Source organism: Oncorhynchus tshawytscha, linkage group LG08 (assembly GCF_018296145.1).
Source record: "Oncorhynchus tshawytscha isolate Ot180627B linkage group LG08, Otsh_v2.0, whole genome shotgun sequence".
NCBI lineage: Eukaryota > Metazoa > Chordata > Actinopteri > Salmoniformes > Salmonidae > Oncorhynchus > Oncorhynchus tshawytscha.
This window is the reverse complement of record NC_056436.1, coordinates 72,901,592-72,927,970: the sequence shown is the minus strand read 5'-3', so window position 1 is coordinate 72,927,970 and position 26,379 is coordinate 72,901,592. Positions and strand designations below refer to the sequence as shown.

General features: G+C 41.1%; 1 protein-coding gene across 1 annotated transcript in view; it reads right to left on the bottom strand.

The window, feature by feature from the left end:
* Nucleotides 1–19,137, bottom strand: part of gpc3 (glypican 3) — a 242,201-nt gene extending 223,064 nt beyond the window's left edge. The window contains exon 1 of the mRNA XM_042326312.1: nucleotides 18,557–19,137. Coding sequence (XP_042182246.1) covers nucleotides 18,557–18,722 — 166 coding nt within the window. The 5' untranslated portion in view covers nucleotides 18,723–19,137. The remainder of the gene's footprint in view (nucleotides 1–18,556) is intronic.
* Nucleotides 19,138–26,379: the final 7,242 nt, after the last annotated feature.

Sequence of the window (26,379 nt, the reverse complement as noted above, 5' to 3'; positions counted from 1 at the left end):
GTAGAGTATAGTAATGTGGAGCAGAAATGTGTAGACCTGACGAATAAGTAGGCATGACGCACATTCACATTCATAATCACAATTAGTATCACAATCACATTCGCATTCAGAATCACAATTAGTATCACAATCACATTCGGAATCACAATCATTCACAATCATATTTATAGTCACAACCACATTCACAACCACACCTCTCTCACTTCCATGAAAAAATGAATAGTAATCTGCAGAGGAGGGTGAGGGCTTGTTTAACAGATCTATCTGAGAGAACTACCCAACACTGGCTGATTGATAGCACAATAAACAAACATCAGGAACTGTGGTTGATACAAGGTTGGTAGAACTGTGGTTGAGATAGGGTTGGTAGAACTGTGGTTGACACAATGTTGGTAGAACTGTGGTTGAGACAGGGTTGGTAGAACTGTGGTTGGGGAAGGGTTGGTAGAACTGTGGTTGGGGAAGGGTTGGTAGAACTGTGGTTGAGACAGGGTTGGTAGAACTGTGGTTGAGACAGGGTTGGTAGAACTGTAGTTGAGACAGGGTTGGTGAGAACTGTGGTTGAGGCAGGGTTGGTAGAACTGTGGTTGAGGCAGGGTTGGTAGAACTGTGGTTGAGGCAGGGTTGGTAGAACTGTGGTTGAGGCAGGGTTGGTAGAACTGTGGTTGAGGCAGGGTTGGTAAAACTGTGATTGAGGCAGGGTTGGTGAGGCAAAACTGTGATTGAGGCAGGGGGTAGAACTGTGGTTGAGGCAAAACTGTGGTTGAGGCAGGGTTGGTAGAACTGTGGTTGAGGCAGGGTTGGTAGAACTGTGGTTGAGGCAGGGTTGGTAGAACTGTGGTTGAGGCAGGGTTGGTAAAACTGTGATTGAGGCAGGGTTGGTAAAACTGTGGTTGAGGCAGGGTTGGTAAAACTGTGATTGAGGCAGGGTTGGTAAAACTGTGATTGAGGCAGGGTTGGTAAAACTGTGATTGAGGCAGGGCGTACTAGCAGACAGGTTTTTTACTTTGAGAAATTACACAAAATCAATGCAGAACATGATGTAAGGTAAAGGGGTTGATACCACAATCCATAGGAAAAGGTCATTGTTGCACGGTATAACAGAAATACTTTTTTCTCCTCGATCTGTTTCAACAATAGATCTTCAGAGCTCAAATCGATATTGGATGGAGCCCAGGCAGTAATGAAAAGACAAAACACATTAAGGTAACATGGAAGGGAGCTAGAATGGCCAGTAAAGCAGAGGAGACAGGCACTTTATAATAAATCATTTTACTGAAAAAAAGACACCAATAATCTTTATTGCAAACATACATACTGTAGCTAGCTAACTCACAGGTGGATCCAGGGCCACATCAGACTGAAAGATATAATGACTCTCCTCCCATATATCGGTCAACAAGCACCTTCAGTATGCACACTGACTGGCCTAATATCTTAAATCAATAGCTTCAAAAGGAGTCCTGACAGATAAAATCAAGTTAATTTCAGACTGCAGGGACAAAATGATTAAACTGTCAATACCACCCTGGGAGAGGTAAGCGCGTGTGGAGGGGGAAGAGAGACTAGAGGATTTAGCAATTATCTTCAGCAAAACAGACAGTTTCATCTGCCTTTTTGCAGATGATAAATCTATTTCATTACAGAAGTTGAGAGCAGTGAGGAATAAGTCAAGGTAGTCTGCAGGGAAAATTAAAACCTAAAAATGACACATTCTAAATAAAGCCTTTCTGACAAGACAGACCGCTTGGGACCAACATCCACCTCTTCTCCTTTACTATAGTCCTCTTCCTCCTCGTCATCACACACTGTTCTGCTCTGAGCGTGTTTCACTCAATCTTTTACACTGCTGCCATAAGCTCCACCTTTTTTAAGGCCAAACAGACAGACTGTTTTCAGGCCATACAGACAGACCGTTTTCAGGCCATACAGACAGACCGTTTTCAGGCCATACAGACAGACCGTTTTCAGGCCATACAGACAGACCGTTTTCAGGCCATACAGACAGACTGTTTTCAGGCCATACAGACAGACTGTTTTCATGCAAGCAGAAAGCCCTCCTATTATCATGTTTTGCTTTGTGTATAGTCACTTCATTAAGGAAAAATATGTAATATATGACATTTTACATGATAATGCCCTCCAACTTCCAGTTAAATGCAAGATGACACCCTCATCAAATTTACTCGTCTCAATCAATATTCTGCAGTTGTAGTTCAAATATTCTACAAGTTAACAACATTATTTAATCTGTTGTAGTTCCTCAATGTGTTTCCACAATGCATACAGTTTTAATTCAGTGAGTGCCCTCCCGTCCCATTATCCTCCAGTGCCATTGTCTCCTCCCGCCCCATTGTCTTTTCCCTGCAGGTCCCTGGCCTGTGACTGTTCTCCCGTCCCATTGTCTCCTCCCTGCAGGTCCCCTGTGTGTCTGAGGCTGAGAGTGAAGCTGAACAAGACAGCTCCTGTAGGGCCACAGTAGTCGTACACTTCATCTTTAACAAGCTCCCAGAGCCAGGCTTCATACAGGTCGGGGGACTGGGACCATACAGAACACAACCACCATGTTCCTCTGTTTCTCTGCTGCTTCGCTAATTAGAAAGCTATCAGTATGCAAGTTTAATGGAGACCAAGGAGGGAAAGGAGGGGGGAGGGAAAGAGAGACAGAGAGAGACAGAAAGCGAGAGAGAGAGAGAGAGAGACAGAAAGCGAGACAGAGAAAGAAAGAGAGCGAGACAGAGAAAGCAAGAGAGAGAGACAGAGAAAGAAAGAGAGAGAGACAGAGAAAGCAAGAGAGAGAGACAGAGAAAGCAAGAGAGAGAGACAGAGAAAGCAAGAGAGAGAGACAGAGAAAGACAGCAAGAGAGAGAGACAGAGAAAGCAAGAGAGAGAGACAGAGAAAGACAGAGAGAGAGACAGAGAAAGACAGAGAGAGAGACAGAGAAAGCAAGAGAGAGAGACAGAGAAAGACAGAGAGAGAGACAGAGAAAGCAAGAGAGAGAGACAGAGAAAGACAGAGAGAGAAAGAGGCCTGTGTTGTTAAGATATAGTATATGTTCAAAATATAAATGCAACATGCAACAATTTAAAATATTTTACTGAGTTACTGTTCATATAAGGAAATCAGTCAATTGAAATAAATGAATTAGGTCCTAATCTATGGATTTCACATGACTGGGAATACAGATATGCATCTGTTGGTCACAGATACATTTTTTTAAGTTCGGGGCATGGATTAGAAAACCAGTACAGATCCTTGCGACATGGGGCCGTGCATTATCAAGCTGAAACATGAGGTGATGGCGGCGGATGAATGGCACGACAATGTGCCTCAGGATCTCGTTGTGGTATCTCTGTGCATTCAAATTGCAATCAATAAAATGCAGTTGTGTTCATTGTTTGAAGCTCATGACTGCTCATACCATAACCCCACCGCCACCATGGGCGGTTAAATAAAGTGGCCTAGTTAAATAAAAGTTCAATGTAAAAAAAAAAAAAATGGGGCACTCTGTTCACAACGCTGACATTGCCCACACATCGCCATCTGCCCGGTACAGTTGAACCCGGGATTAATCCATGAAGAGCACACTTCCCCAGCATGCCAGTGGCCATTAAAGGTGAGAATTTGCCCACTGAAGTCGGTTACGATGTTGAACTGCAGTCAGGTCAAGGCCCTGGTGAAGACAACGAGCACCCAGATGAGCTTCCCTGGGGCACTTTCGGACAGTTTGTGCAGAAATTCTTCGGTTGTGCAAATCCACAGTTTTATCAGCTGACTGGGTGGCTGGTCTCAGACGATCCTGCAGGTGAAGAAGCCGGATGTGGAGGTCTTGGGCTGGTGTGTTTTTAAAATGAATTTCTATGTTCTTTTTTTTCTCCCCAATTTCATGATATCCAATTGGTAGTTACAGACTTGTCCCATTGCTGCACTCCAGTACGAACGCGGGGGAGGCGAAAGTTGAGAGACAAGAGTCCTCCGAAACACAATCCTGCCAAGCCACACTGCTTCTTGACACACTGCTTGCTTAACCCGGAAGCCAGCTGCACCAACGTGTTGGAGGAAACACAGTACAACTGGCGACCGTGTCAGTGTGCATGCGCCCGGTTCTGTAGTGACGCCTTAGACCGCTGCACCACTCGGGAGGGCTGACATGATTACACATGGTCTGCGGTTGTGAGGCCTGTTGGACATACTACCAAATTCTATAAAATGATGTTGGAGGCGGCATATGGTAGAGAAATTACAATTATCTGCCAACAGCTCTGGTGGATATTCCTGCAGTCATGTGTTATATTCCAGGGGCATGTCAATTGCACGCCCACGCAGACATCTGTGGCATTGTGTTGTGTGACAAAACGGCACATTTTAGAGTGGCCTTTTATTGTGCACTTGTGTATTGATAATGCTGTTCAATCATCTTCTTGATATGTCACACCTGTCAGGTGGATCGATAATCTTGGCAAAGGAGAAATGCTCAATGACAGCGATGTAAACAGAAATATGCTTTTTGTACTTATGGAACATTTCTGGGATCTTTCATTTCAACTCATGAAACATGGGACCAACACTTTACATGTTGTGTTTATATTTTTGTTCAGAGTATATCAACTACTCGTGCTGAGACTGAGAGGAAGCTGTGGGAATCCCATCAGCTGTCTCCAGGGCACAACCAGCCACTAACACTAGGCAGGAACATTATGCATAAATAAAATAAAACGAAGACCATTTGCAACCCAAACCAAGGAATTTACATTTACATTTTAGTAATTTGGCAGACACTCTTATCTTCAGAGACTTACAGTTAGTGCAATGATCTTAAAATATCTAGGTGGGACAACCACATGTCAGTAAAACAGTTATTCTTATGAATCATCTGTCCATAAAACATTCAGGTGCTTCCAGGTGCTTTTTGGTAAACTTGAGTCAACTTTCTGGATGAAATGGGTCCCATTATGCCTGGCGAAACCCAAACACTGCATTCTACAGTAAGAAAATGTGATGGTTAGGGATGCTTTCCTGCCTCAGGACCTGGAAACCATGAATTCTGCTCTGTATCAGAGAAGTCTATAGGAGAATGTCAGGCCATCCATCTGTGAGCTGAAGTGCAGCAGAGTCATGCAGCAAGACAATGATCCAAAACCCACAATCAAGTCTACATGAAAATGGCTAAAAAGTAACACATTGTAAGTTCTGGAACTGCCTAGTCAAAGTTCAGACAATTGAGACGTGGCAGGTCTATGACTTTTTTGGACAACGCCTGGTGATGTACTGGGCCCTACGCACTAACCTCTGTATCGCCTTGGGGTCGGATGCCAAGCAGTTGCCATACCAAGCGGTGATGCAGACAGTCAAGATGCTCTCAATGGTGCAGTTTTATAACTTTTTGAGGATCTGAGGGCCCATGCCAAATCTTTTCATCCTCCTGGGTGGGAGTTAGTGTGTGTGGACCATGTTAATTCATTAGTGATGTGGACACAGAGGAACTTGAAGCACTCAACCCGCTCCAATACAGCCCTGTGAATTTGGATGGAGGCGTGCTCGGCCCTCCTCAGAGAATCTAAGGTGGGGAAAGTGCAAAAAGCAGATCTACAGTTGAGTTCGGAAGTCTACATACACTTAGGTTATAGTCATTAAAACTCGTTTTTAAACCACTCCACAAATTTATTGTTTACAAACTACAGTTTTGGCAAGTCGGTTAGGACATCTACTTTGTGCATGACACAAGTAATTTTTCCATCACAAAGCCCTGACCTCAATCCTATAGAAGATTTGTGGGCAGAACTGAAAAAGCATGTGCGAGCAAGGAGGCCTACAAACCTGACTCAGTTACACCAGCTCTGTCAGGAGGAATGGGCCAAAATTCACCCAACTTATTGTGGGAAGCTTGTGGAAGGCAACCCAAAATGTTTGACCCAAGTTAAACAATTTAAAGGCAATGCTACCAAATACTAATTGAGTGTATGTAAACTTCTGACCCACTGGGAATGTGATGAAAGAAATAAAAGCTGAAATAAATAATTCTCTCTGCTATTATTCTGACATTTCACATTCTTAAAATAAAGTGTTGATCCTAACTGACCTAAGACAGGAAATGTCTTGTGAAAAACTGAGTTTAAATGTATTTGGCTAAGGTGTATGTAAATTTCCGACTTAAACTGTATAAGAAAGGCCAGCAGAGGCTCAACTTTTTAAGGGGGGGGCTGAACTCCCCATTAAGAAATGCCACTGAAGCCATGAATACCGAGTTATCCCTCACAGCCACCGTACAGTATTGTCTATGACTGGCTAAGGGAATGACAGTTGTGTATTGCTAATGTTAGGTCACTAATGTGAGGATGTTTGAGTTGGAAAAGACCTAAGCGGTTTATTAAGAACAGGTCTCGTTCTTTCAGCATAACATTGGCAACGAGGTACGTCTCATGTCAATCAAACAAGTTTCGAGGCGCTGCGTGCTAATGACTCAATTGGGTAGTTCTGCTGTCTGTAAAGAAATTGGCAGGCTGTAGGTTGATTCTGTCGCTATGATTGGATAGCATGCACCTGTTTTTCCTGTTCACCCTTATCATATGCTCCTATCATTTAGATGGGTGGTGCCAGCTGTCCAAGCCCAACCCTCAAATATCCTTGTAAATTGGCGATGTTATGGATTCCTTAAATCTGCGACATTCACATTTTGTAAAATACTGACTTTATGACTAAAGTTATCTTACTTACACTTTTTATTACATTTCGGGACTAGAATTTATGTTTATGACTACTACCAATGCCAAATAGGCAGTTTTCAACCAGAAATGGTTTGTTTTTTGGTTCAGTTGCTCTTTAAGAAAACTACAATATTTGCACATCATTCTTTAAACATTCTTTAAGCTCTGTCAAGTTGGTTGTTGATCATTGATAGACAGCCATTTTCAAGTCTTACCATTGAGTTTTCAAGACAATTTAAGTCAAAACTGTAACTATTCCATTCAGGAACATTCAATGTTGTCTTGCTATGAAACTCCAGTGTTGTGTTTTAGGTTATTGTCCTGCTGAAAGATGAATTGGTCTCCCAGTGTCCGTTGAAAAGCAGACTGAAATCAGGTTTTCCTCTGGGATTTTGCCTTTGCTTAGCTCTATTATGTTTATTTTTATCCTAAAAAAAACTCCCTAGTCCTTGCCGATGACAAGCATACCCACAACATGATGTAGCCACCACTATGCTTGAAAATATGGAAGGTGGTACTCAGTGACGTGTTGGATTTTCCCCAAACATAATGCTTTGTATTCAGGACCAGAAGTTAATTTCTTTGCCACGTTTTTTGCATTTTATTTTGAGGCATATTGCAAACAGGATGCATGTTTTCTTTTCACTCTATCATTTAGGTTAGTATTGTGGAGTATCTACAATGTTGTTGATCCATCCTCAGTTTTCTCCTAGAACAGCCATTAAACTCTGTAACTGTTTTAAAGTCTCTATTGGCCTAATGGTGAAATATCTGAGCAATTTCCTTCCTCTCCGGCAACGGAGTTCGGAAGGATACCTGTCCCTTTGTAGTGACTGGGTGTATTGATACACCATCCAAAGTGTAATTAATAACTTCACCATGCTCAAAGGGATATTCACTGTCTGCTTTTTTATATTATACCCATCCACCAATAGGTGCCCTTCTTTGCGAGGCATTAGAAAACCTCCCTGGTCTTTGTGGTATAATCTGTGTTTGAAATTCACTGCTCGACTGAGGGACCTTAAAGATAATTGTATGAGTGGGATACAGAGATGATTTAGTCATTCAAAAATGATGTTGGACACAGAGTCCATTCAAATTATTATATGACTATATGACAAATGTTTACTCCTGAACTTATTTCAGCTTGCTATAACAAAGGGGTTGAATACTTATTGACTCTAGAAATTATAGCTTTTCATTTTTAATGAATTTGATTCATGATTAGCACTATTATTCCACAGAGAGTGAGCCCATGCAATTTATTGTGTGACTCCTGAATTGATTTAGGCTTGTCATAACAAAGGGGTTGAATACTTATTGACTCAAGACATTTCAGCGTTTTCATTTTTAAATAATTTGTAAAAGTTTCAAAAAACATAATTCCACTTTGACATTATGGGGTATTGTGTGTAGGGCAGTGGCACATAATCTCAATTGAATACATTTTTAATTCTGGCTGTAACAACAGTGTGGAAAAAGTCTAGCGGAGTGAATACTTTCTGTAGGCACTGTATGTATTCTTTCTGTAGGCACTGTATGTATTCTTTCTGTAGGCACTGTATGTATTCTTTCTGTAGGCACTGTATGTATTCTTCTTGGGAGAATTGGAAAGGGCAATGTGTGCAGTGTGATGTCGATTGCGTCTCCATGGTTCCGCTGGGGCGGTATGCAAATTGTAGTGGGTCTAGGGTGTCGGGTAAAGTGGAGGTTATATAAACCAGCCTTAACTAGCCTCTCAAAGCACTTCATGAAGTGAGAGCTACGGTCCGATAGTAATTTAGTTCAGTTACCTTTGCTTTTTTGGGTACAGGAATAATGGTGGACATCTTGAAGCAAGTGGGGACAACAGACTGGGATAGGGAGAGATTGAATATGTCCACCAACACTCCAGCCAGCTTTGACAGAACAGTCTGTAATGTATATAATATACATTTGTGTCCGTTCTTATAGTATTTATTGTCTGTATTAGTCTTGTCTTTGTATGCTTGATAGGTTTAATTGTACACAAAAGCACAAACTCCATTTCCCCATGGGAGTTAATAAAGGCAGAGGTGGGGTTAATTATACAGAGGTGCCCTTCGTACCATGTTAGTATGAAGCTTTCACAACCAGCCTTCATTTAGGCTTTCTGACTCAAGCCCCCCCACTTGCCCCCCCAACCAGGCTTTCAAGGAGAGGAGAGCTCTGTACTTTCTCTGCTTCTGTTCAGTACTGTTGGGTATCTGCCGTGATTTTAAATAAATGTGTGTGGGGAAAAAAAATTGCTCTCTTTTTGTTCTTAGGTCCCCTGGCACCACATGCAGCGGTATTAGAATTCAGCTCCCTCTTCCCGCTGCGGGCGGACGGACATTTCTGCATCAGCCACCTCCTCCTCCAGATACACCTCCATGCTACGTCCCAAATGGCAAATATAGTACACTACTTTTCACCAGGGCCCATCTAGGCTCTGGCCCACAGGGCTCTGGTCAAAAGTAGTGCACTATATAGGAAATAGGGTGCAATTTGTAATGCAGCCCCAGACATACTTCTGAGGCCCATCCCTCCCCTCCCTTGCCCACACACACCCTCAGCCCCAAATTAGATTACCACTTCCCATCCTCAGCACTCAGGTCCTCCATCAAATGTATCAATAAAGCTATCCTACAGTGCTCTTCATATAATACATGACCTCTTAGCTGGAGCAGGCTTAATGCAAATAGTCTTGGTAGCCATTTGATTAGATGTTAAGGAGTCTTATGGCTTGGGGGTAGAAGCTGTTTAGAAGCCTCTTGGACCTAGACTATGCGCTCCGGTACTGCTTGCCATGCTGTAGCAGAGAACAGTCTATGACTATGGCTGCTGGAGTCTTTGACAATTTTTAGGGCCTTCCTCTGACACCGAGTGGTGTAGAGGTACCGGATGGCAGGAATCTTGGCCCCAGTGATGTACTGGGCCGTTCGCACTACCCTCTGTAGTGCCTTGCGGTCGGAGGCCAGGCAGTTGCCATAGCAGGCAGTGATGCAACCAGTATGGATGCTCTCGATGGTGCAGCTGTAAAACCTTTTGAGGATCTGAGGACCCATGCCAAATCTTTTCAGTCTCCTGAGGGGAAATAGGTTTTGTCGTGCCCTCTTCACCACTGTCTTGGTGTTCTTGGACCATGTTAGTTTGTTGGTGATGTGGACACCAAGGAACTTGAAGCTCTCAACCTGCTCCACTGCAGCCCCATCGATGAGAATGGGGGAATGCTCTGTCCTCTTTTTCCTGTAGTCCACAATCATCTCCATTGTCTTGATCACGTTAAGGGAGAGGTTGTTGTCCTGGCACCACATGGCCAGGTCTCTGACCTCCTCCCTATAGGCTGTCTCGTTGTTGTTGGTGATCAGGCCTACCACTGTTGTGTCATCTGCAAACTTAATGATGGTGATGAGGATCAGCGTGGCAGATGTGTTGTTACCAACCCTTACCACCTGGGGCCTGTCAGGAAGTCCATGATCCAGTTGCAGAGGGAGGTGTTTAGTCCCAGGGTCATGAGCTTATTGATGACCTTTGAGGGCACGATGGTGTTGAACGCCGAGCTGTAGTCAATGAATAGCATTCTCACATAGGTGTTCCTTTTGTCCAGGTGGGAAAGAGCAGTGTGGAGTGCAATAGAGATTGCATCATCTGTGGATCTGTTGGGGTAGTATGCAAATTGGAATGGGTCTACGGTTTCTGGGATAATGTTGTTGATGTGAGCCATGACCAGCCTTTCAAAGCACTTCATGGCTACAGACATGAGTGCTACGAGTCGGTAGTCATTTAGGCAGGTTACCTTAGTGTTCTTGGGCACAGGCACAATGGTGGTCTGCTTAAAACATGTTGGTATTACAGACTCGGACAAGGAAAGGTTGAAAATGTCAGTGAAGACACTTGCCAGTTGGTCAGCGCATGCTCGCAGTACTGGTAATCCGTCTGGCCCTACGGCCTTGTGAATGTTGACCTGTTTAAAAGGTCTTACTCACATCGGCTGCAGAGAGCATGATCACACAGTCGTCCCCCGAACACCTGGTGCTCTCATGCATGTTTCAGTGTTATTTGCCTCGAAGTGAGAATAGAACTAGTTAAGCTCGTGTCATTCGGCAGCTCCCGGCTGTTCTTCCTTTTGTAATTGTTTGCAAGCCCTGCCACATCCAACGAGCATCAGTGTCATGTATTTAACCCCTGGTTCATGGTCTGGTGTCATGTACTGTATTTAACCCCTGGATCATGTTCTGGTGTCATGTATTTAATCCCTGGTTCATGGTCTGGTGTCATGTATTTAATCTCTGGTTCATGGTCTGGTGTCATGTATTTAATCCCTGGATCATGGTCTGGTGTCATGTATTTAATCCCTGGTTCATGGTCTGGTGTCATGTATTTAATCTCTGGTTCATGGTCTGGTGTCATGTATTTAATCCCTGGTTCATGGTCTGGTGTCATGTACTGTATTTAACCCCTGGATCATGGTCTGGTGTCATGTATTTAATCCCTGGTTCATGGTCTGGTGTCATGTATTTAATCCCTGGATCATGGTCTGGTGTCATGTATTTAATCCCTGGTTCATGGTCTGGTGTCATGTATTTAATCCCTGGTTCATGGTCTGGTGTCATGTATTTAATCCCTGGATCATGGTCTGGTGTCATGTATTTAATCCCTGGTTCATGGTCTGGTGTCATGTATTTAACCTCTGGATCATGGTCTGGTGTCATGTATTTAATCCCTGGTTCATGGTCTGGTGTCATGTATTTAATCCCTGGTTCATGGTCTGGTGTCATGTACTGTATTTAACCCCTGGATCATGGTCTGGTGTCATGTATTTAACCCCTGGATCATGGTCTGGTGTCATGTATTTAACCCCTGGATCATGGTCTGGTGTCATGTACTGTATTTAACCCCTGGTTCATGGTCTGGCATCATGTATTTAACCCCTGGTTCATGGTCTGGTGTCATGTATTTAACCCCTGGATCATGGTCTGGTGTCATGTATTTAACCCCTGGATCATGGTCTAGTGTCATGTACTGTATTTAACCCCTGGATCATGGTCTGGTGTCATGTATTTAACCCTGGATCATGGTCTAGTGTCATGTACTGTATTTAACCCCTGGATCATGGTCTGGTGTCATGTATTTAACCCTGGATCATGGTCTGGTGTCATGTATTTAACCCCTGGATCATGGTCTAGTGTCATGTATTTAACCCTGGATCATGGTCTGGCGTCATGTACTGTATTTAACCCCTGGTTCATGGTCTGGCGTCATGTATTTAACCCCTGGTTCATGGTCTGGTGTCATGCATTTAACCCCTGGATCATGGTCTGGTGTCATGTATTTAACCTCTGGATCATGGTCTGGTGTCATGTACTGTATTTAACCCCTGGATCATGGTCTGGTGTCATGTATTTAACCCCTGGATCATGGTCTGGTGTCATGTATTTAACCCCTGGATCATGGTCTAGTGTCATGTATTTAACCCCTGGATCATGGTCTGGTGTCATGTATTTAACCCCTGGATCATGGTCTAGTGTCATGTACTGTATTTAACCCCTGGATCATGGTCTGGTGTCATGTATTTAACCCCTGGATCATGGTCTGGTGTCATGTATTTAACCACTGGATCATGGTCTAGTGTCATGTATTTAACCCCTGGATCATGGTCTGGCGTCATGTACTGTATTTAACCCCTGGTTCATGGTCTGTGTCATCATGTATTTAACCCCTGGTTCATGGTCTGGTGTCATGTATTTAACCCCTGGATCATGGTCTGGTGTCATGTATTTAACCTCTGGATCATGGTCTGGTGTCATGTACTGTATTTAACCCCTGGATCATGGTCTGGCATCATGTACTGTATTTAACCCCTGGATCATGGTCTGGTGTCATGTATTTAACCCCTGGATCATGGTCTGGTGTCATGTACTGTATTTAACCCCTGGATCATGGTCTGGCATCATGTACTGTATTTAACCCCTGGATCATGGTCTGGTGTCATGTATTTAACCCCTGGATCATGGTCTGGCGTCATGTATTTAACCCATGGATCATTGTCACGTTCTGACCATCGTTCGTATGCGTTTTCCTTGTTTTAGTGTTGGTCAGGACGTGAGCTGGGTGGGCATTCTATGTTGTGTGTCTTGTTTGTCTATTTCTATGTTTTGCCTGATATGGTTCTCAATCAGAGGCAGGTGTTAGTCATTGTCTCTGATTGGGAACCATATTTAGGTAGCCTGTTTTGTGTTGGGTTTTGTGGGTGAATGTTCCTGTCTCTGTGTTTGCACCAGATAGGACTGTTTAGGTTTTCACATTTCATTATTTTGTAGTTTATTCATGTATAGTTTTTCCTTTATTAAACAAACATGAATCATCACAACGCTGCATTTTGGTCCGACTCTACTTCACCTAAAGAAAACCGTTACAATCATGGTCTGGTGTCATGTATTTAACCTCTGGATCATGGTCTGGTGTCATGTATTTAACCTCTGGATCATGGTCTGGTGTCATGTATTTAACCCCTGGATCATGGTCTGGTGTCATGTATTTAACCCCTGGATCATGGTCTGGTGTCATGTATTTAACCCCTGGATCATGGTCTGGTGTCATGTATTTAACCCCTGGATCATGGTCTGGTGTCATGTATTTAACCTCTGGATCATGGTCTGGTGTCATGTATTTAACCTCTGGATCATGGTCTGGTGTCATGTATTTAACCTCTGGATCATGGTCTGGTGTCATGTATTTAACCCCTGGATCATGGTCTGGTGTCATGTATTTAACCCCTGGATCATGGTCTGGTGTCATGTATTTAACCCCTGGATCATGGTCTGGTGTCATGTATTTAACCTCTGGATCATGGTCTGGTGTCATGTATTTAACCTCTGGATCATGGTCTGGTGTCATGTATTTAACCTCTGGATCATGGTCTGGTGTCATGTATTTAACCTCTGGATCATGGTCTGGTGTCATGTATTTAACCTCTGGATCATGGTCTGGTGTCATGTATTTAACCTCTGGATCATGGTCTGGTGTCATGTACTGTATTTAACCCCTGGATCATGGTCTGGTGTCATGTACTGTATTTAACCCTGGATCATGGTCTGGTGTCATGTACTGTATTTAACCCCTGGATCATGGTCTGGTGTCATGTACTGTATTTAACCCCTGGATCATGGTCTGGTGTCATGTATTTAACCCCTGGATCATGGTCTGGTGTCATGTACTGTATTTAACCCCTGGATCATGGTCTGGTGTCATGTATTTAACCCCTGGATCATGGTCTGGCATCATGTATTTAACCCCTGGATCATGGTCTGGTGTCATGTACTGTATTTAACCCCTGGATCATGGTCTGGCGTCATGTATTTAACCCCTGGATCATGGTCTGGTGTATGGTGAATACCAAGACGGAGGACAATGAAATCGAAATAATAGATCAAAACGCTGTGCAGTAAATAACCAGAAAATAAACAGCTGTGTAAATCAAATGTCCCCCATGGAGTACTCTGCTACCTAAATGGCAACCGTATACTATTCCCTACATAGTAAACATAGAGCTCTGGTCCAAGGTACTGCACTTTATATGGCACAATAGGGTCCAAATGGGTGATACCTGTAATCCAGGCCCACAACCAACCCTTCCCGTTTCCAATAATTAACATTAAGCCTGTCCAACCCTTCACATTTCCAACTGACCTTAAGCATGTCCAACCCTTCACATTTCCAACTGACCTTAAGCATGTCCAACCCTTTCCATTTCCAACTAACATTAAGCCTGTCCAACCATTCACATTTCCAATTGATATCAAGCCTGTCCAACCTCTCCCATTTCCAATTGACATTAAGCCTGTCCACATTAATTTACTGTACATCTCATCTCCAGGGGCCAAGTAAGCAGAGACACAGCGGGGCAAAGTGGCCGACACTCTCCAATTAAATGCCTCCAGTTGTTTTAGAAGTTGCTAAGAGATTGTCCTTGAACCTTACAAACCCTTCCATCTCATCTAATTTGTCTCCCAAGACATTGTTACTAATAGCAAGGAGAATGCATTCAGGAGAGCAAGCTGATTTGTTATGCCCTCTTTACACCTTCCCAGTGCATGTTTTTGTTTGCTGCTACACTGCTCTAATTCCAGTGGGAATGTGATTCTCTGACTAGGAGTGAAAACAATTAACCTGAAGAGCACTTCGCCACTCTGACATGACACTAAAACATTGTGGTTGAGATTCAGACTCGAGAGAGGCATCAATTTGCATACTGAATCATTTGGAATGCCAGGGAGCAACAGGCTCCGTCAGTGCAGTGTGACCATGCACCAATCAGCTACACAGTCCAACACACAGTCACAATCCACTCTACTGCAGCTAGAGGGCCATGGGGGATTCTGTCCTGCCTCAGGCTTGTATCACTTTAGTTACACTCTTATCACTGTAAATCAGTAAAAAAAAGATATCCTTCTTCGCCCCTATAACAGCATATTGTACCTTAATATCTGCTGGTACTACTTGATACTAAAGAATTTGATGTTAGACAATTCTGTCTTAGCATTTATTTAATTGAAGTGAGAAAGATTGGGACCATTTCACTCACTGACCATGGTTAAACATTCCATCTGAGGAAACAGACAGAGATTACATTAAATAATGCCCTCCTCTAATGTATATGGTGCCATAACTTTATCACAGTGTGACTTTCCCTGCAGTCACGTGGGTCATACTTGGGCACGGATGTAAAATTCCCTCAAAATATGCCATTAGTGCCCATTCAAATTAGCCCCAAGGTTGCGTTGTTAAATCTTGTTCATTTTCTTAACTTAAATAACATGACTGTTTACTCATTAGCTGGCAATATTGTTTGAAATGTCCGATTACAACATACTGTGGTGATATCATTATCAACCTACTGCATATGCCTTAGAAATATACATTTTAATGTACTGGATGTGCTATTAGCATGCTAATACTCATTATGGCAGACTGGTAGAATAGATCATATAGCTAGCAATCACAAGCATTCACTGGTTGAAGTTGAAGTAACTTTGGAGTGTAATGCAGTTGACTAGTGACTATGACATGAATATAGTGAATATCATTCACAACATTTGGACAGGAGCTATAATCCAGTTATAATAGAAAAAATTATGTGTGTCGTTATTGCTTGAATTCAGGCTTGGCTGAACTGCTTTTGATGGGGAAAGATTACTTCTGCACCCCACTTTACAGGATTTTAGTTGAAAACGTAACTTTCCCTTGTGGACCTATGTGGGGCACCCTATTCCACATAGTACAATACTTACAGATAGACCATAAGGCTCTGGTTAAAGCTAATGCACTATAAAGAATACGGTTCTATTTGGGTTGTCTAATCCATACATGCTTTGAGCGCATAACAGCTCAACCTGTGTAACCATGGAAAAGGTTTTCTAATTCAAGATACATGTTCAAGGTCTTAGTGGCTATAACAAAGGTTGGATTAAATTGCTGGCTCAAGGCACTGTCTGACTATATTATTTTAATTGGATGGTTAGTTAGAAGCAACAGATAGATGGTTAGTTAGAGGCAACAGATAAAGCTCCTATGTTTCCACCAAAGCCCTACACTGGCACAAATAAATGGTTAAAACATGGTTGAGGGTTGCTGAGAAAGTTGGAGAATGAGAGCTAGAGGGCTGAAGTAGAAACGTGTGTGGGCTTATGCATGTGATACTGTAGCTAGCTGTAAGAGTCAACTCTACGTGCTTTTGTATTGTTGAAAAGGGCTTGTAATGGGGAGAAAGAAGAGTGGAAGACTCCATCCTAAATGGCACACTACTTTTGACCAGAGCCCTATAGAGTCCTCTTTTGGCATCATTAGGCAGCTTTTCAGGAGATGTTATGTTCTGAGGGCCATGACAGTCTGGCTCATATTTATGCCGTCCCCTGTAACACTGAGGAGTAGCACTCTATGGAGCATCTAGGAGATGATCTCCTCTCCTCTGTCACTTCTGTCAATCAGCTCCCCTCCTCTTCTTTCTCAGCAGGGGGATCTGGTGTGCTCAAACTAGGTGTGATGGATATGCAAGGCCTACAGGTGATTCATGTTAGATAAGTCATCCTTCAACAGAGCAGTACTGCCCTGTTTTACCATTGCTTTGTTTCTGTGTTGAATGAACAGCATTATCTGAGTTTCTGTTGAGGAGCCTGAGTTACAGACTACATTTAAATGTAAAGATTCATAGGAAGAACCTATGGAAATTAATCTTCTTATGATGTGATCAAGGTCAGCCATCTTGGTCAGGGAGTTGGTCAACCATGGTTTTCCAGTGCCATGATAAGATATTGTGTAAAATAAGGAATTTGAATAATTTATCTGCACTGTAAGTTTGTTAGCCAGAATGTTTAAGAGGAATGATTCAATAAATGTTTCAAATTAACTGCCAATATGCTAGCCTGGGTACCAGTCTCTTTAGCTAATCTACTCCATGGCATGTGCCAAACAGCCTTTGGCAATGACAAGGAGTGGCAAGGAGTGGAACGTTAGCTAAAAAGACAGGTACTCAGACTACCAATATGCCAACATTCCATTCAAACAATGCAGTCAATCCACAGCCATGCTCTGACTGAAATCCGTTGATGATATGACTTAGACAAGTTGTAAATGCAACAATATGTATCAAATAATAGCACTCACAGCTTTACAAGAAAACACAAATGGAGACATTTATGATCTGTTTACATATATTTTAGAGGCTATTTATATAGAAAATGTGTATAAATCCAGTATAAACGGTATTTATAATGATATGACAATATTTTATGTTGACAATAATTATATTGTCCGAGAGTAGGTAGCCTAGTCAGGGAGTAGGTAGCGGCAGGTAGGCTAGTGGTTAGAGCGTTAGGCCACTACCCGAAAGGTTTCTGGCTCAAATCCCCGAGCTGACAAGGTAAAAGTCTGTCGTTCTACCTCTGAACAAGGCAGTTAACCTACTGTTCACCGGTAGACCGTCATTGTAAATAATAATTTGTTCTTAACTGACTTGCCATTTTAAATCAAGGTTCAACTTTAAACATATATATATTACACAACTTCTGATCTATCACATGCTTTACTCTTATTTTCCTGCATGAGTAAAATCAGGAGTATGTCTCTACTGCCATTCATTCACATTAGACTGGTTTGTATTTCTCCCTGACCAATATGACTGCTTTTTTCACCCCATTCTGGAACTTTGAGGGTTTATGACATAACTCTAGTAGGCGAATTGAAAGGTAAAGCGGTTAATGGAACGCAGACCGTGGGATAGACTGGTGCACATTCAACAAATCTGATTAAACAAAGTGAATATTCGTAACAATCAATCAGGATGTATGCATTGTAAAAGGGCCCACTGTGTGGCTACTAACGTCCGATTTGAATATATTTGACTGTTTTAGCTGCATAACATTTAGTAGTCCCTTTTCAGGCTTAGAAGTGACTGCTAAACGCTAACTCCCGTTCGTATAAGGGGGAAGCATAGCTAGCATTGAGAAATCGGTGGTCGTTTTTAACTGTAGTGCAGTTTATTGTTGATGATGACATGAACCTGTATTGGGATTGACATACAAGTATTATACTCCGTTTCTACATAGTGTGAAATACACATATAAACAATAGCTGTAGTCCGGTCCTCCCCAAGAGGCACAGTACACCTGTAGATAAGAGTTCACAATGGAATTTGCTAACATGAAATTGCAAACTAAAACGGATAGAATTCATTTCAAATCTAGCACCTTCAGATATGCCTACTGAGGCATTAAACGGTTTCACATAATCGAATCAACATACGTAAAACATAATGTAATGAGCCGGGTACCAAAAAGAGGTTTGCTATAGTTACCTGAAACTGGAGTCTCCATTGCCCATTTCGACCCGGGGTGCAGAGACTGAAATGACGCGCGCACCTCGTGGCAGCTGGGAGTCACCGGTACCTGTCCGCCCGGTAGGGTGGACGGCAGGCACAGGGCGCACAGAAAGAGCACGCCAGACAGCGGAAAACCGTCCATGGCTCACCCGCACAAAATGTAGCCGATTTGTAAACTTAGTCCGTCACTGCAGTTCCTTGCATAAAATGTCGAGTGCCAAGTCAGTACTTAACCCACAGCAAGATTAACGACCACTGACTAACTGAACAGCGCACTCGTAATGTTGCGTTGGATAGGTAGCAGCGCAGCTCCTGACCCCTATTTGATAAAGAATCCTTCCGCTCTTCCAATCAAAAATATCACCAACGCCGCGAAATTACATGTCCTTCTGGGGTGCTGATGTAAGGTATTTCCTCAGAGTTCGTCTCATTCAAGTTCTACTAGAAACTCGTAGGTATATCTGCTGTTGTTATTTATAATGTTCGGGTAAAGCGGGACATTGGTGTTGATAAAGTTGTAAATCCCCCTTACTGCTTGCTCTCAACTTGCTCGGTCAGGGTGGATGAGCACTGAATCAAGACTGCGCGTTATCGCTCTTAATTAAGAGCGCGCGCCACAAACCGGCACCGTTCGCTTTATCCTATGAATTCTCACATACTGTATATTCAATTGATAACCGTAAAACAATTTTGCCTATCTGAGGATCTCAACTGTTTATTGGCTTATAAAATAAGGTTAAAGCAGAAATGGTGCTCAATGCAAGACTGCACTTCATAAGAATTATTTTACAATTTGACTTGAATTGTGTGCCAGTTTTTATACATGCTGAAAAAATACTAATAGTAAAATGGAATAGGTGCCATGTTGTTCTATTAGAATTTCCAGATGCATTGTATCCATTAAACAATGACAATCATTCAAGCATGCATTTACATATTTCCAAACATTACTGCTTAATCGGTGTCCAGGAAAACGGCCCTAAATTGTCTACAAGGTTGAAGGCAGCAGGATTACAGCACATGGATTTAGCCTAATTAACAGCTGGAATAATTGCACTCTTAAGTAAGTCCTTTCAGTGTCACCAAAACCCATTGACGTGATAGTTTTATTGGCAACCATGTGTGGCAAGCATCATTTCAAATTAACTCTGAAAACAATAATTCCAGGGTGATATGAGATTTTAGACATAACACATTTCTTTCTTTATAAATCTTATGCATATAACAATAGGCCTTCCAAAGTGTAATTACACATACCACAAACATGTACAAGTCCTAGGTAACAATGTGTACCTACACTGTAATTGTGTTAAGGTACCATGGTAATATTCTGTCAAATCCCGAGTGCTACTGTAGTTTGCTTTCTGCTTTTCTCTTGTTCAAGTGTACAGCAGTACCCCATATGCACCTACTGCCATCTAGTGGGGTACTGGCTATAGCCACAGCTTCCACAGCCTGGTCCTATGAAGGATACAAACTTCTACAGATGTTGCATTTGTAAAGGAAAAGCAATTACAGAAAAAACCCTTCAACGTTCTTTTATTTCAGCAGTTGAGTTGATCGTTTTAAATTTAGAGAAGGAACAGAGTGGATAAATGGCACTCTGCTGCTGCTCACAACATCTGGCGGACTACAGATGTATACTGTGCATCTTTTGGTTGATTTTGGCCACCATTAACATTGCGAACTCTTCCACCCAAAAACAGCAAGACAAACAACAAGCTAAACTGCTTGCCAAGCAAATCCATTCTTCCAACCCACAAAGACATAACACATCCCCATGCTTGCCATCCCCGAGACCAAGCCCACAATAACAGCTGTGTTGACAGATTGTCTGCTGCATACTTAAACATAGCAGAAGTGTTCAACTTGAACATGAGGATATTGTAGTTTTCTGAACAATATAAAACAATACAAGGGGACCCAGGGGAACAAGAAGCTCTTCTCTTGTTTGTTGAGTCTCTCAGGTACAGAGAGTTTTGCATGGATTTGCACAGCAGAAATTTTCAGAAGCTGAAAGCAAACCTGCAAAACTCACAGTAAACCCATGAAGTGCCATGGATGGATCTCTTCAAGATGGTCTCAGTAGTGCGCTTCAAAGGGAGGGTGACCGGCAATACTTGAAGTGCACACACTGCAGTAGGTCCATTTAAACTACCTGCACTGTGAGCACTTTGGAACTGCCAGGACAATACAACATAGAATATTCTAGAACTTGGAATACCCCAACAAAACTTGACAAAAACTACAACAAAAAAAGGCTGATACCAGAAATATGAAAGAACATGCAATGAGGTAGTGGTATTTACTTTTTATACTAAAACATTTTCAAAATATAACACTTAATTCCAAATTGTGACATATGCTAGCTCACAGGTCAGAAATTAACAGTGACAGGAAACAGATGAAACTGCTGTCACCAAATGTCCAGAGTTGGGATACAAGTGCTCCAGCCAGAAGGAGCAACTAGGGCAGTAGATACTAAACTATTTCACTAACTACACTAGATGCACCTTAGCTGGAGAACCAGAATAATTAGTGGATAAATGGCACACTACTGCTGCTCACAACATCTGGCGGATTACAGATGTATACTGTACAGAACCAGAATAATTAGGGTTGGGAAAACAGTCAATCTTTTTTCAATGAGGATTGGATGGCGTAATTCTGAGTTTACTTTCCATTTTAGAAGCATTGTATTTGAAGGTCACCTATAAAGAGAAGCAGAAGAACACATTTTTAAGAAACATCAAACCTAAGTTTATTTGTCACGTGCACCGAATACAACAGTGAAATGCTTACTTACAGGCCCTAACCAACAGTGCAATTTTCAAAGTAAAAAAATAGGTATTAGGTGAACAATAGATAAGTAAAGAAATAAAAACAACAGTAAAAAGACAGTGAAAAATAACAGTAGCAAGGCTATATACAGGCACCGTTAGTCGGGCTAATTGGGGTAGTATGTACATGAATGTATAGTTAAAGTGACTATGCATATATGATAAACAGAGAGTAGCAGCAGCGTAAAAGATTAACCACTTCTGAACAAAAGTCTCAATAGAAAATCTAACAAATCACCAAAAAGTGTGGCTATTGCGAAGACACTTAACATAATACAATTGAAATGTTCTTACAGAATCGTAGCATAAACAGGGTGAAAGATGCAACAAAATAGTAAAAAATATTTATTTCAAATACACTTGTTATTTAGTTAGGCTATTATGAACTTAATAACACGTCGTTTGTCTATTTAAATCAAATACAAGATTTGGCAAAAGAAAGCTAAAACTGTGATTTGCTCTTTACAATCAGGATAACGCATGGAGAGGGAAGCAAGGGCAGGCGCCATGATAAATTCAAACAGGGATTTTTTGGTTAGGTTGTGATGCACTCTGGGCTAGCCTACTCATTTGTGCGATAGAGGGAAATACAGGATCAATTCGATACATACCCGTTACCTGCCTTTACCTTACTCACTGACTTCCTTAGTACCTTTACCTAACCTAAGTATAGAGCAGTAACGTTATATCCATATAGCCTAAAGGTGCCATAACATTTTGCTTGTGTAAGGGGCTTCATTAGCCTACAACCTTTCCAAACGTTGACTTGGAATCTAAATAGAAATACCAATGTGCAAGTTTATACTTTAACTTAATGAATGATACAACAGATGGCTTGTTAAATCATTTAATCTGTTAGTGCAGGAATATGGCCATAAATTCTCATACTATCGAATTAGCCATAGCAACCTGTGGCTAACATTTTATCCGCTAGTTTTGGCTACTTGCGAGTTATTGCGCACTGTATAGGGTTTTTATTTGACTGACCAGCTTTATACATTCTACGATTTTTAAAAAAGCTTTTAGATGACTCATATATACCATGTAGAACATATAACAATCTATACTTGTGGTTAGCTAAACTAGTCTGCCAGCACAAAAAGCATGACCATCGTGCGCAAAAAGGTTTGAAACTTTTATTCAACAGATTGAATAAAACTATCCCTACATTGCCTAAAGGCCATTTTGATTTGTTAAATTAGTTAATAGACAAATAATCTTGATTGTTCATATTACCTTTAAGTTGTTTTGAATCTTTACTGGTCGGAGAGTTTTACGAAAGAGGCGCGAACGTATCGTCATGTGATGTGATGTGCATTTCTCGAGTCCCCACTCCCCAACCAAACCCTTTCAGCATGGGAACCACATCCGCTATTAGTCACAATTGCATAATTAACTCAAACTAATTGCAGATTAAATAACAGTAGCCTACAATTTGATCCAAAAACAACCTTTTTGGTTTTCTTTCCAAAAGAAAAGTTGCGCGCAGTGATCTGTGTCTACAAATAACTTAATGTTTGAAAATATATGTTGTAATAGATTGAATGTGTTAATCTTGATTAATTACTTTAATTTAAGTTATTGTATAATTACTTTAATTTGAAGATATTGTATATATTCTAAAGAAAAAGCTTTAGACTAGCATGAAATAGCCTTCTGAAATATTTATAAACGAAAAAAATAGACAAAAAAATATTAAACTTCTAAATAGACAATGAAATATCTATACACACCATAAGGAATAAGCCAAATATTACACTAATAACTTGCATGATAAAACATATGGTTAAAACACTATTTCTATGCGTTTTCATACAGATTATGTGTCCTTTAATGAATACTTACAAAGTAAATAAGGGAAGGTAAGACGCACACCTAATTTGTCAGCCTGTGAATTGTGGTGGCGCATTTCAAAACAGAAGCAACGATTCTCAACATAAGCGAGTGTTCTTATTAGTATAATGTATCTTGCCACGCAGATGTTGTATTTTCAACTTCAGCCATTCTGGCTGACAACAAAAAGGTTTGCCATGCATGAAATTGTATGAGCATTTATTTTGTCGTCGCCCCCCGCCCCCGCCTGGGGGTGGGGAAATGAGTTCAGACGTTCAGACTGTGCATTATCTTGTGTAGGCCTATATGCCCTAAATATACACCGAAATTTTGCTGACTTTTTGAAACTTTTCAAACGCAAACAATGACAATCAAATGTTTACCACAAATTTTAAATAAACTTGTTTCATTGTCCATCTCGCTCTGCCCTCCATTAAATAATATGGTCAAAGAGTGTGACCTGTAAACCCTACCCCAACACGACTCCACACCAAACCCGTCTAAAGAAGCGCAATTATTAGCGGCCTCAAATAACATACTTCGCTCAACATTCCCGCGTGTTATTGTGTGTAATCTTTGAGTTAGGAGCCAATTGTTTAAAGTACAACTTTTTACATAAACGGTTGTGTCATTCAAAACGAATTTGTCAAGTATGTTTTCTTCTCAGTAAGTTGTTTGCTCTCTATAAGGTTGTAGGTCTATCTGTCGCTTTTATTCCTCTATTGGTACTTTGAATGTTTAAATTATAAATTGTTGATCACATATCCATATTCGAGATAATCGAATGAAGCCACAAAACATATCTTTAGCGAAATAGTTTTATCACTTTGGCACGTTTCTGCATATTGGTTCATATTGTTTCTTTCCAATAAATTAGTAGTTTGCGCTGTTATTAGACTACAGCTTAGTTATTCTAACTAAGTATGATTACGATTTGATTTGTTTGATTTGATTTTGAATTATGGACAGTATATATACATAGGGTATTATAATCAGTGGATTGGGATTTAAATAGTCTCTCTAAACGTTTAGGTTAGTTCAGCAAAACAGTAGGTAAAATATGTAAACATAACAACAAATGTGTGTACAAAGGAATTCACATTGAAGCTACCTTTACTCCAATAATGAAAAATACAAGCACTGAAATATTTCGAAGATGCGGAAATCGTGAAATTTTGCAAAAGCTTTCACAACTAAATCATTCAGTGGAGACTTACAGCCTGCACATCATTAAATCTTTGGAATCAGCTCTTCCTGATGCACTATATATAGCATGTCCATGGTTCAAGCAAGCACGATTGAAACGTGTCGTCTGATGGAGGAGCATGGCATTCCTTGTCTATTGTATGGTCCTAGTCAATACCTCACATTCACCAGTGTGTCAAAAGAAGTTGAACAGCTCCCTAGATGTGTGCTTCTACTCTCATTCAGCACCTTGAGTAGATCGAAATAAGTCACTAAAATGCTTTTTTTGTTGCTAATGTAACCCAGGTAGGCTATTAAAGTCCAATCCAACATATACAGCTCAATTACTTCTATTCTTTATTATCAAAAGATACTGAGATCAGTAGACTGAGTTATTTTTTCGAAAGAATGTAACATGAATTATCGAATAAACTCACTAGACCGGTTAAAACAAAGAGGAAACAGCATACATATGTTTCCTTTAGATATTCAATTAAATGAAATTAAACTTAAGATGGGCTATAAGTTAAATATGATTAATATTATTGGAGTTAATTCCCTAGTGAGATTTTTTTTTTCGCCCGTGTTGATCAAACCAGTGGTGGGTGGTGCGATCTCTGCGAAACTTCTACAGAGAAGAAGAGGCGAAAAGCGAGAAGGTCCACTCCTGTCATAAATCTGAACATAGCAATAAGCAGACCGATAAGAAAATCTCCTGCCTCCCCGCCTTTGGGACGACTCCCATTGTCAGGGCGGGGACAAGACCATCTCGTCATTATATACAGCATTTCTGGCTTCAGTTCGAAAATTCCCGCCATCAGCTTTACTTCCTGAAACATGATCCTTTGGTTACAATGTTGTCAAGGAAGTTGTTTAGTAGCTATCTACAGCCACAACACTAGTGAAGCAATAAACTAACGCAATCATCTAGCTTTCAATTACATGAGGTACTAGCGCCTTTAATCGTTTCAATGAAAAATAATTATAACTAAGTATGCTAAGTTAGTTCTTTGTCAATTTAGATAAACATGTAGACTTTTTAGCCGACCGTGTAGAAAATGGCAGCGGTTTTAAATGTACCCAATAGGCTATTCCTATTTAATCCAAGAAGAAACGGAAGATGTACAACCATAATATATGTCACTATTAAACTTGCGATTAACAATGTTAAATTTTTCATGAATAAACTATTTGTAAACGATGTAGTCTACTCAGCCTATTGTTATAGTAGTAGGCCTATTTTAAATCTACTTAATTAGTTTATAAACATTTGAAGTATCACACATTTATAAGGATTTAAAACGATTGTGTGTCTTAGACACACATGGCTTATTCATGAAAGTTATATAAAGTTAACCAATGATAAAATGTTATCTTTCAACACTTATTAGAGACCATGGTTGAGAAAGAGAGAGGAGACAAGTCACAGAAACTTGATTGTGAATCAGAGGACCGTCAGTAGGTGGAGACACTGTTCCCTCCTCACTTCTCCCTGTTGACTCTGGTGGTGGAGAACAATATCTGTGGGTCCAGGAAGGCTGGAGCCATCAAGGTAACAGAGCCATCATCATTATCCTCTTAAGAGGAGACTCTGTAGGCAGGACATCTACATGACTATTCTACAGATGGTGCAACACAGAGGCGCAGCGAAGAAACGAGACACCATTCCAGAAGATCATCAAGGAGGATTTGCAGAAGAAGGGAGAGAAGTTGAGCTCTGATTATGAGGGCCACAATAATTTTTATTTAACCAGGTAGGCTAGTTGAGAACAAGTTCTCATTTCCAACTGCGACCTGTCCAAGATAAAGCAAAGCAGTTCGACACAGAGTTACACATGGAATAAACAAACATACAATCAATAATACAGTAGAAGAATCTATATACAGCATGTGCAAATGAGGTAGGATAAGAGAGGTAAGGCAATAAATAGGCCATGGTGG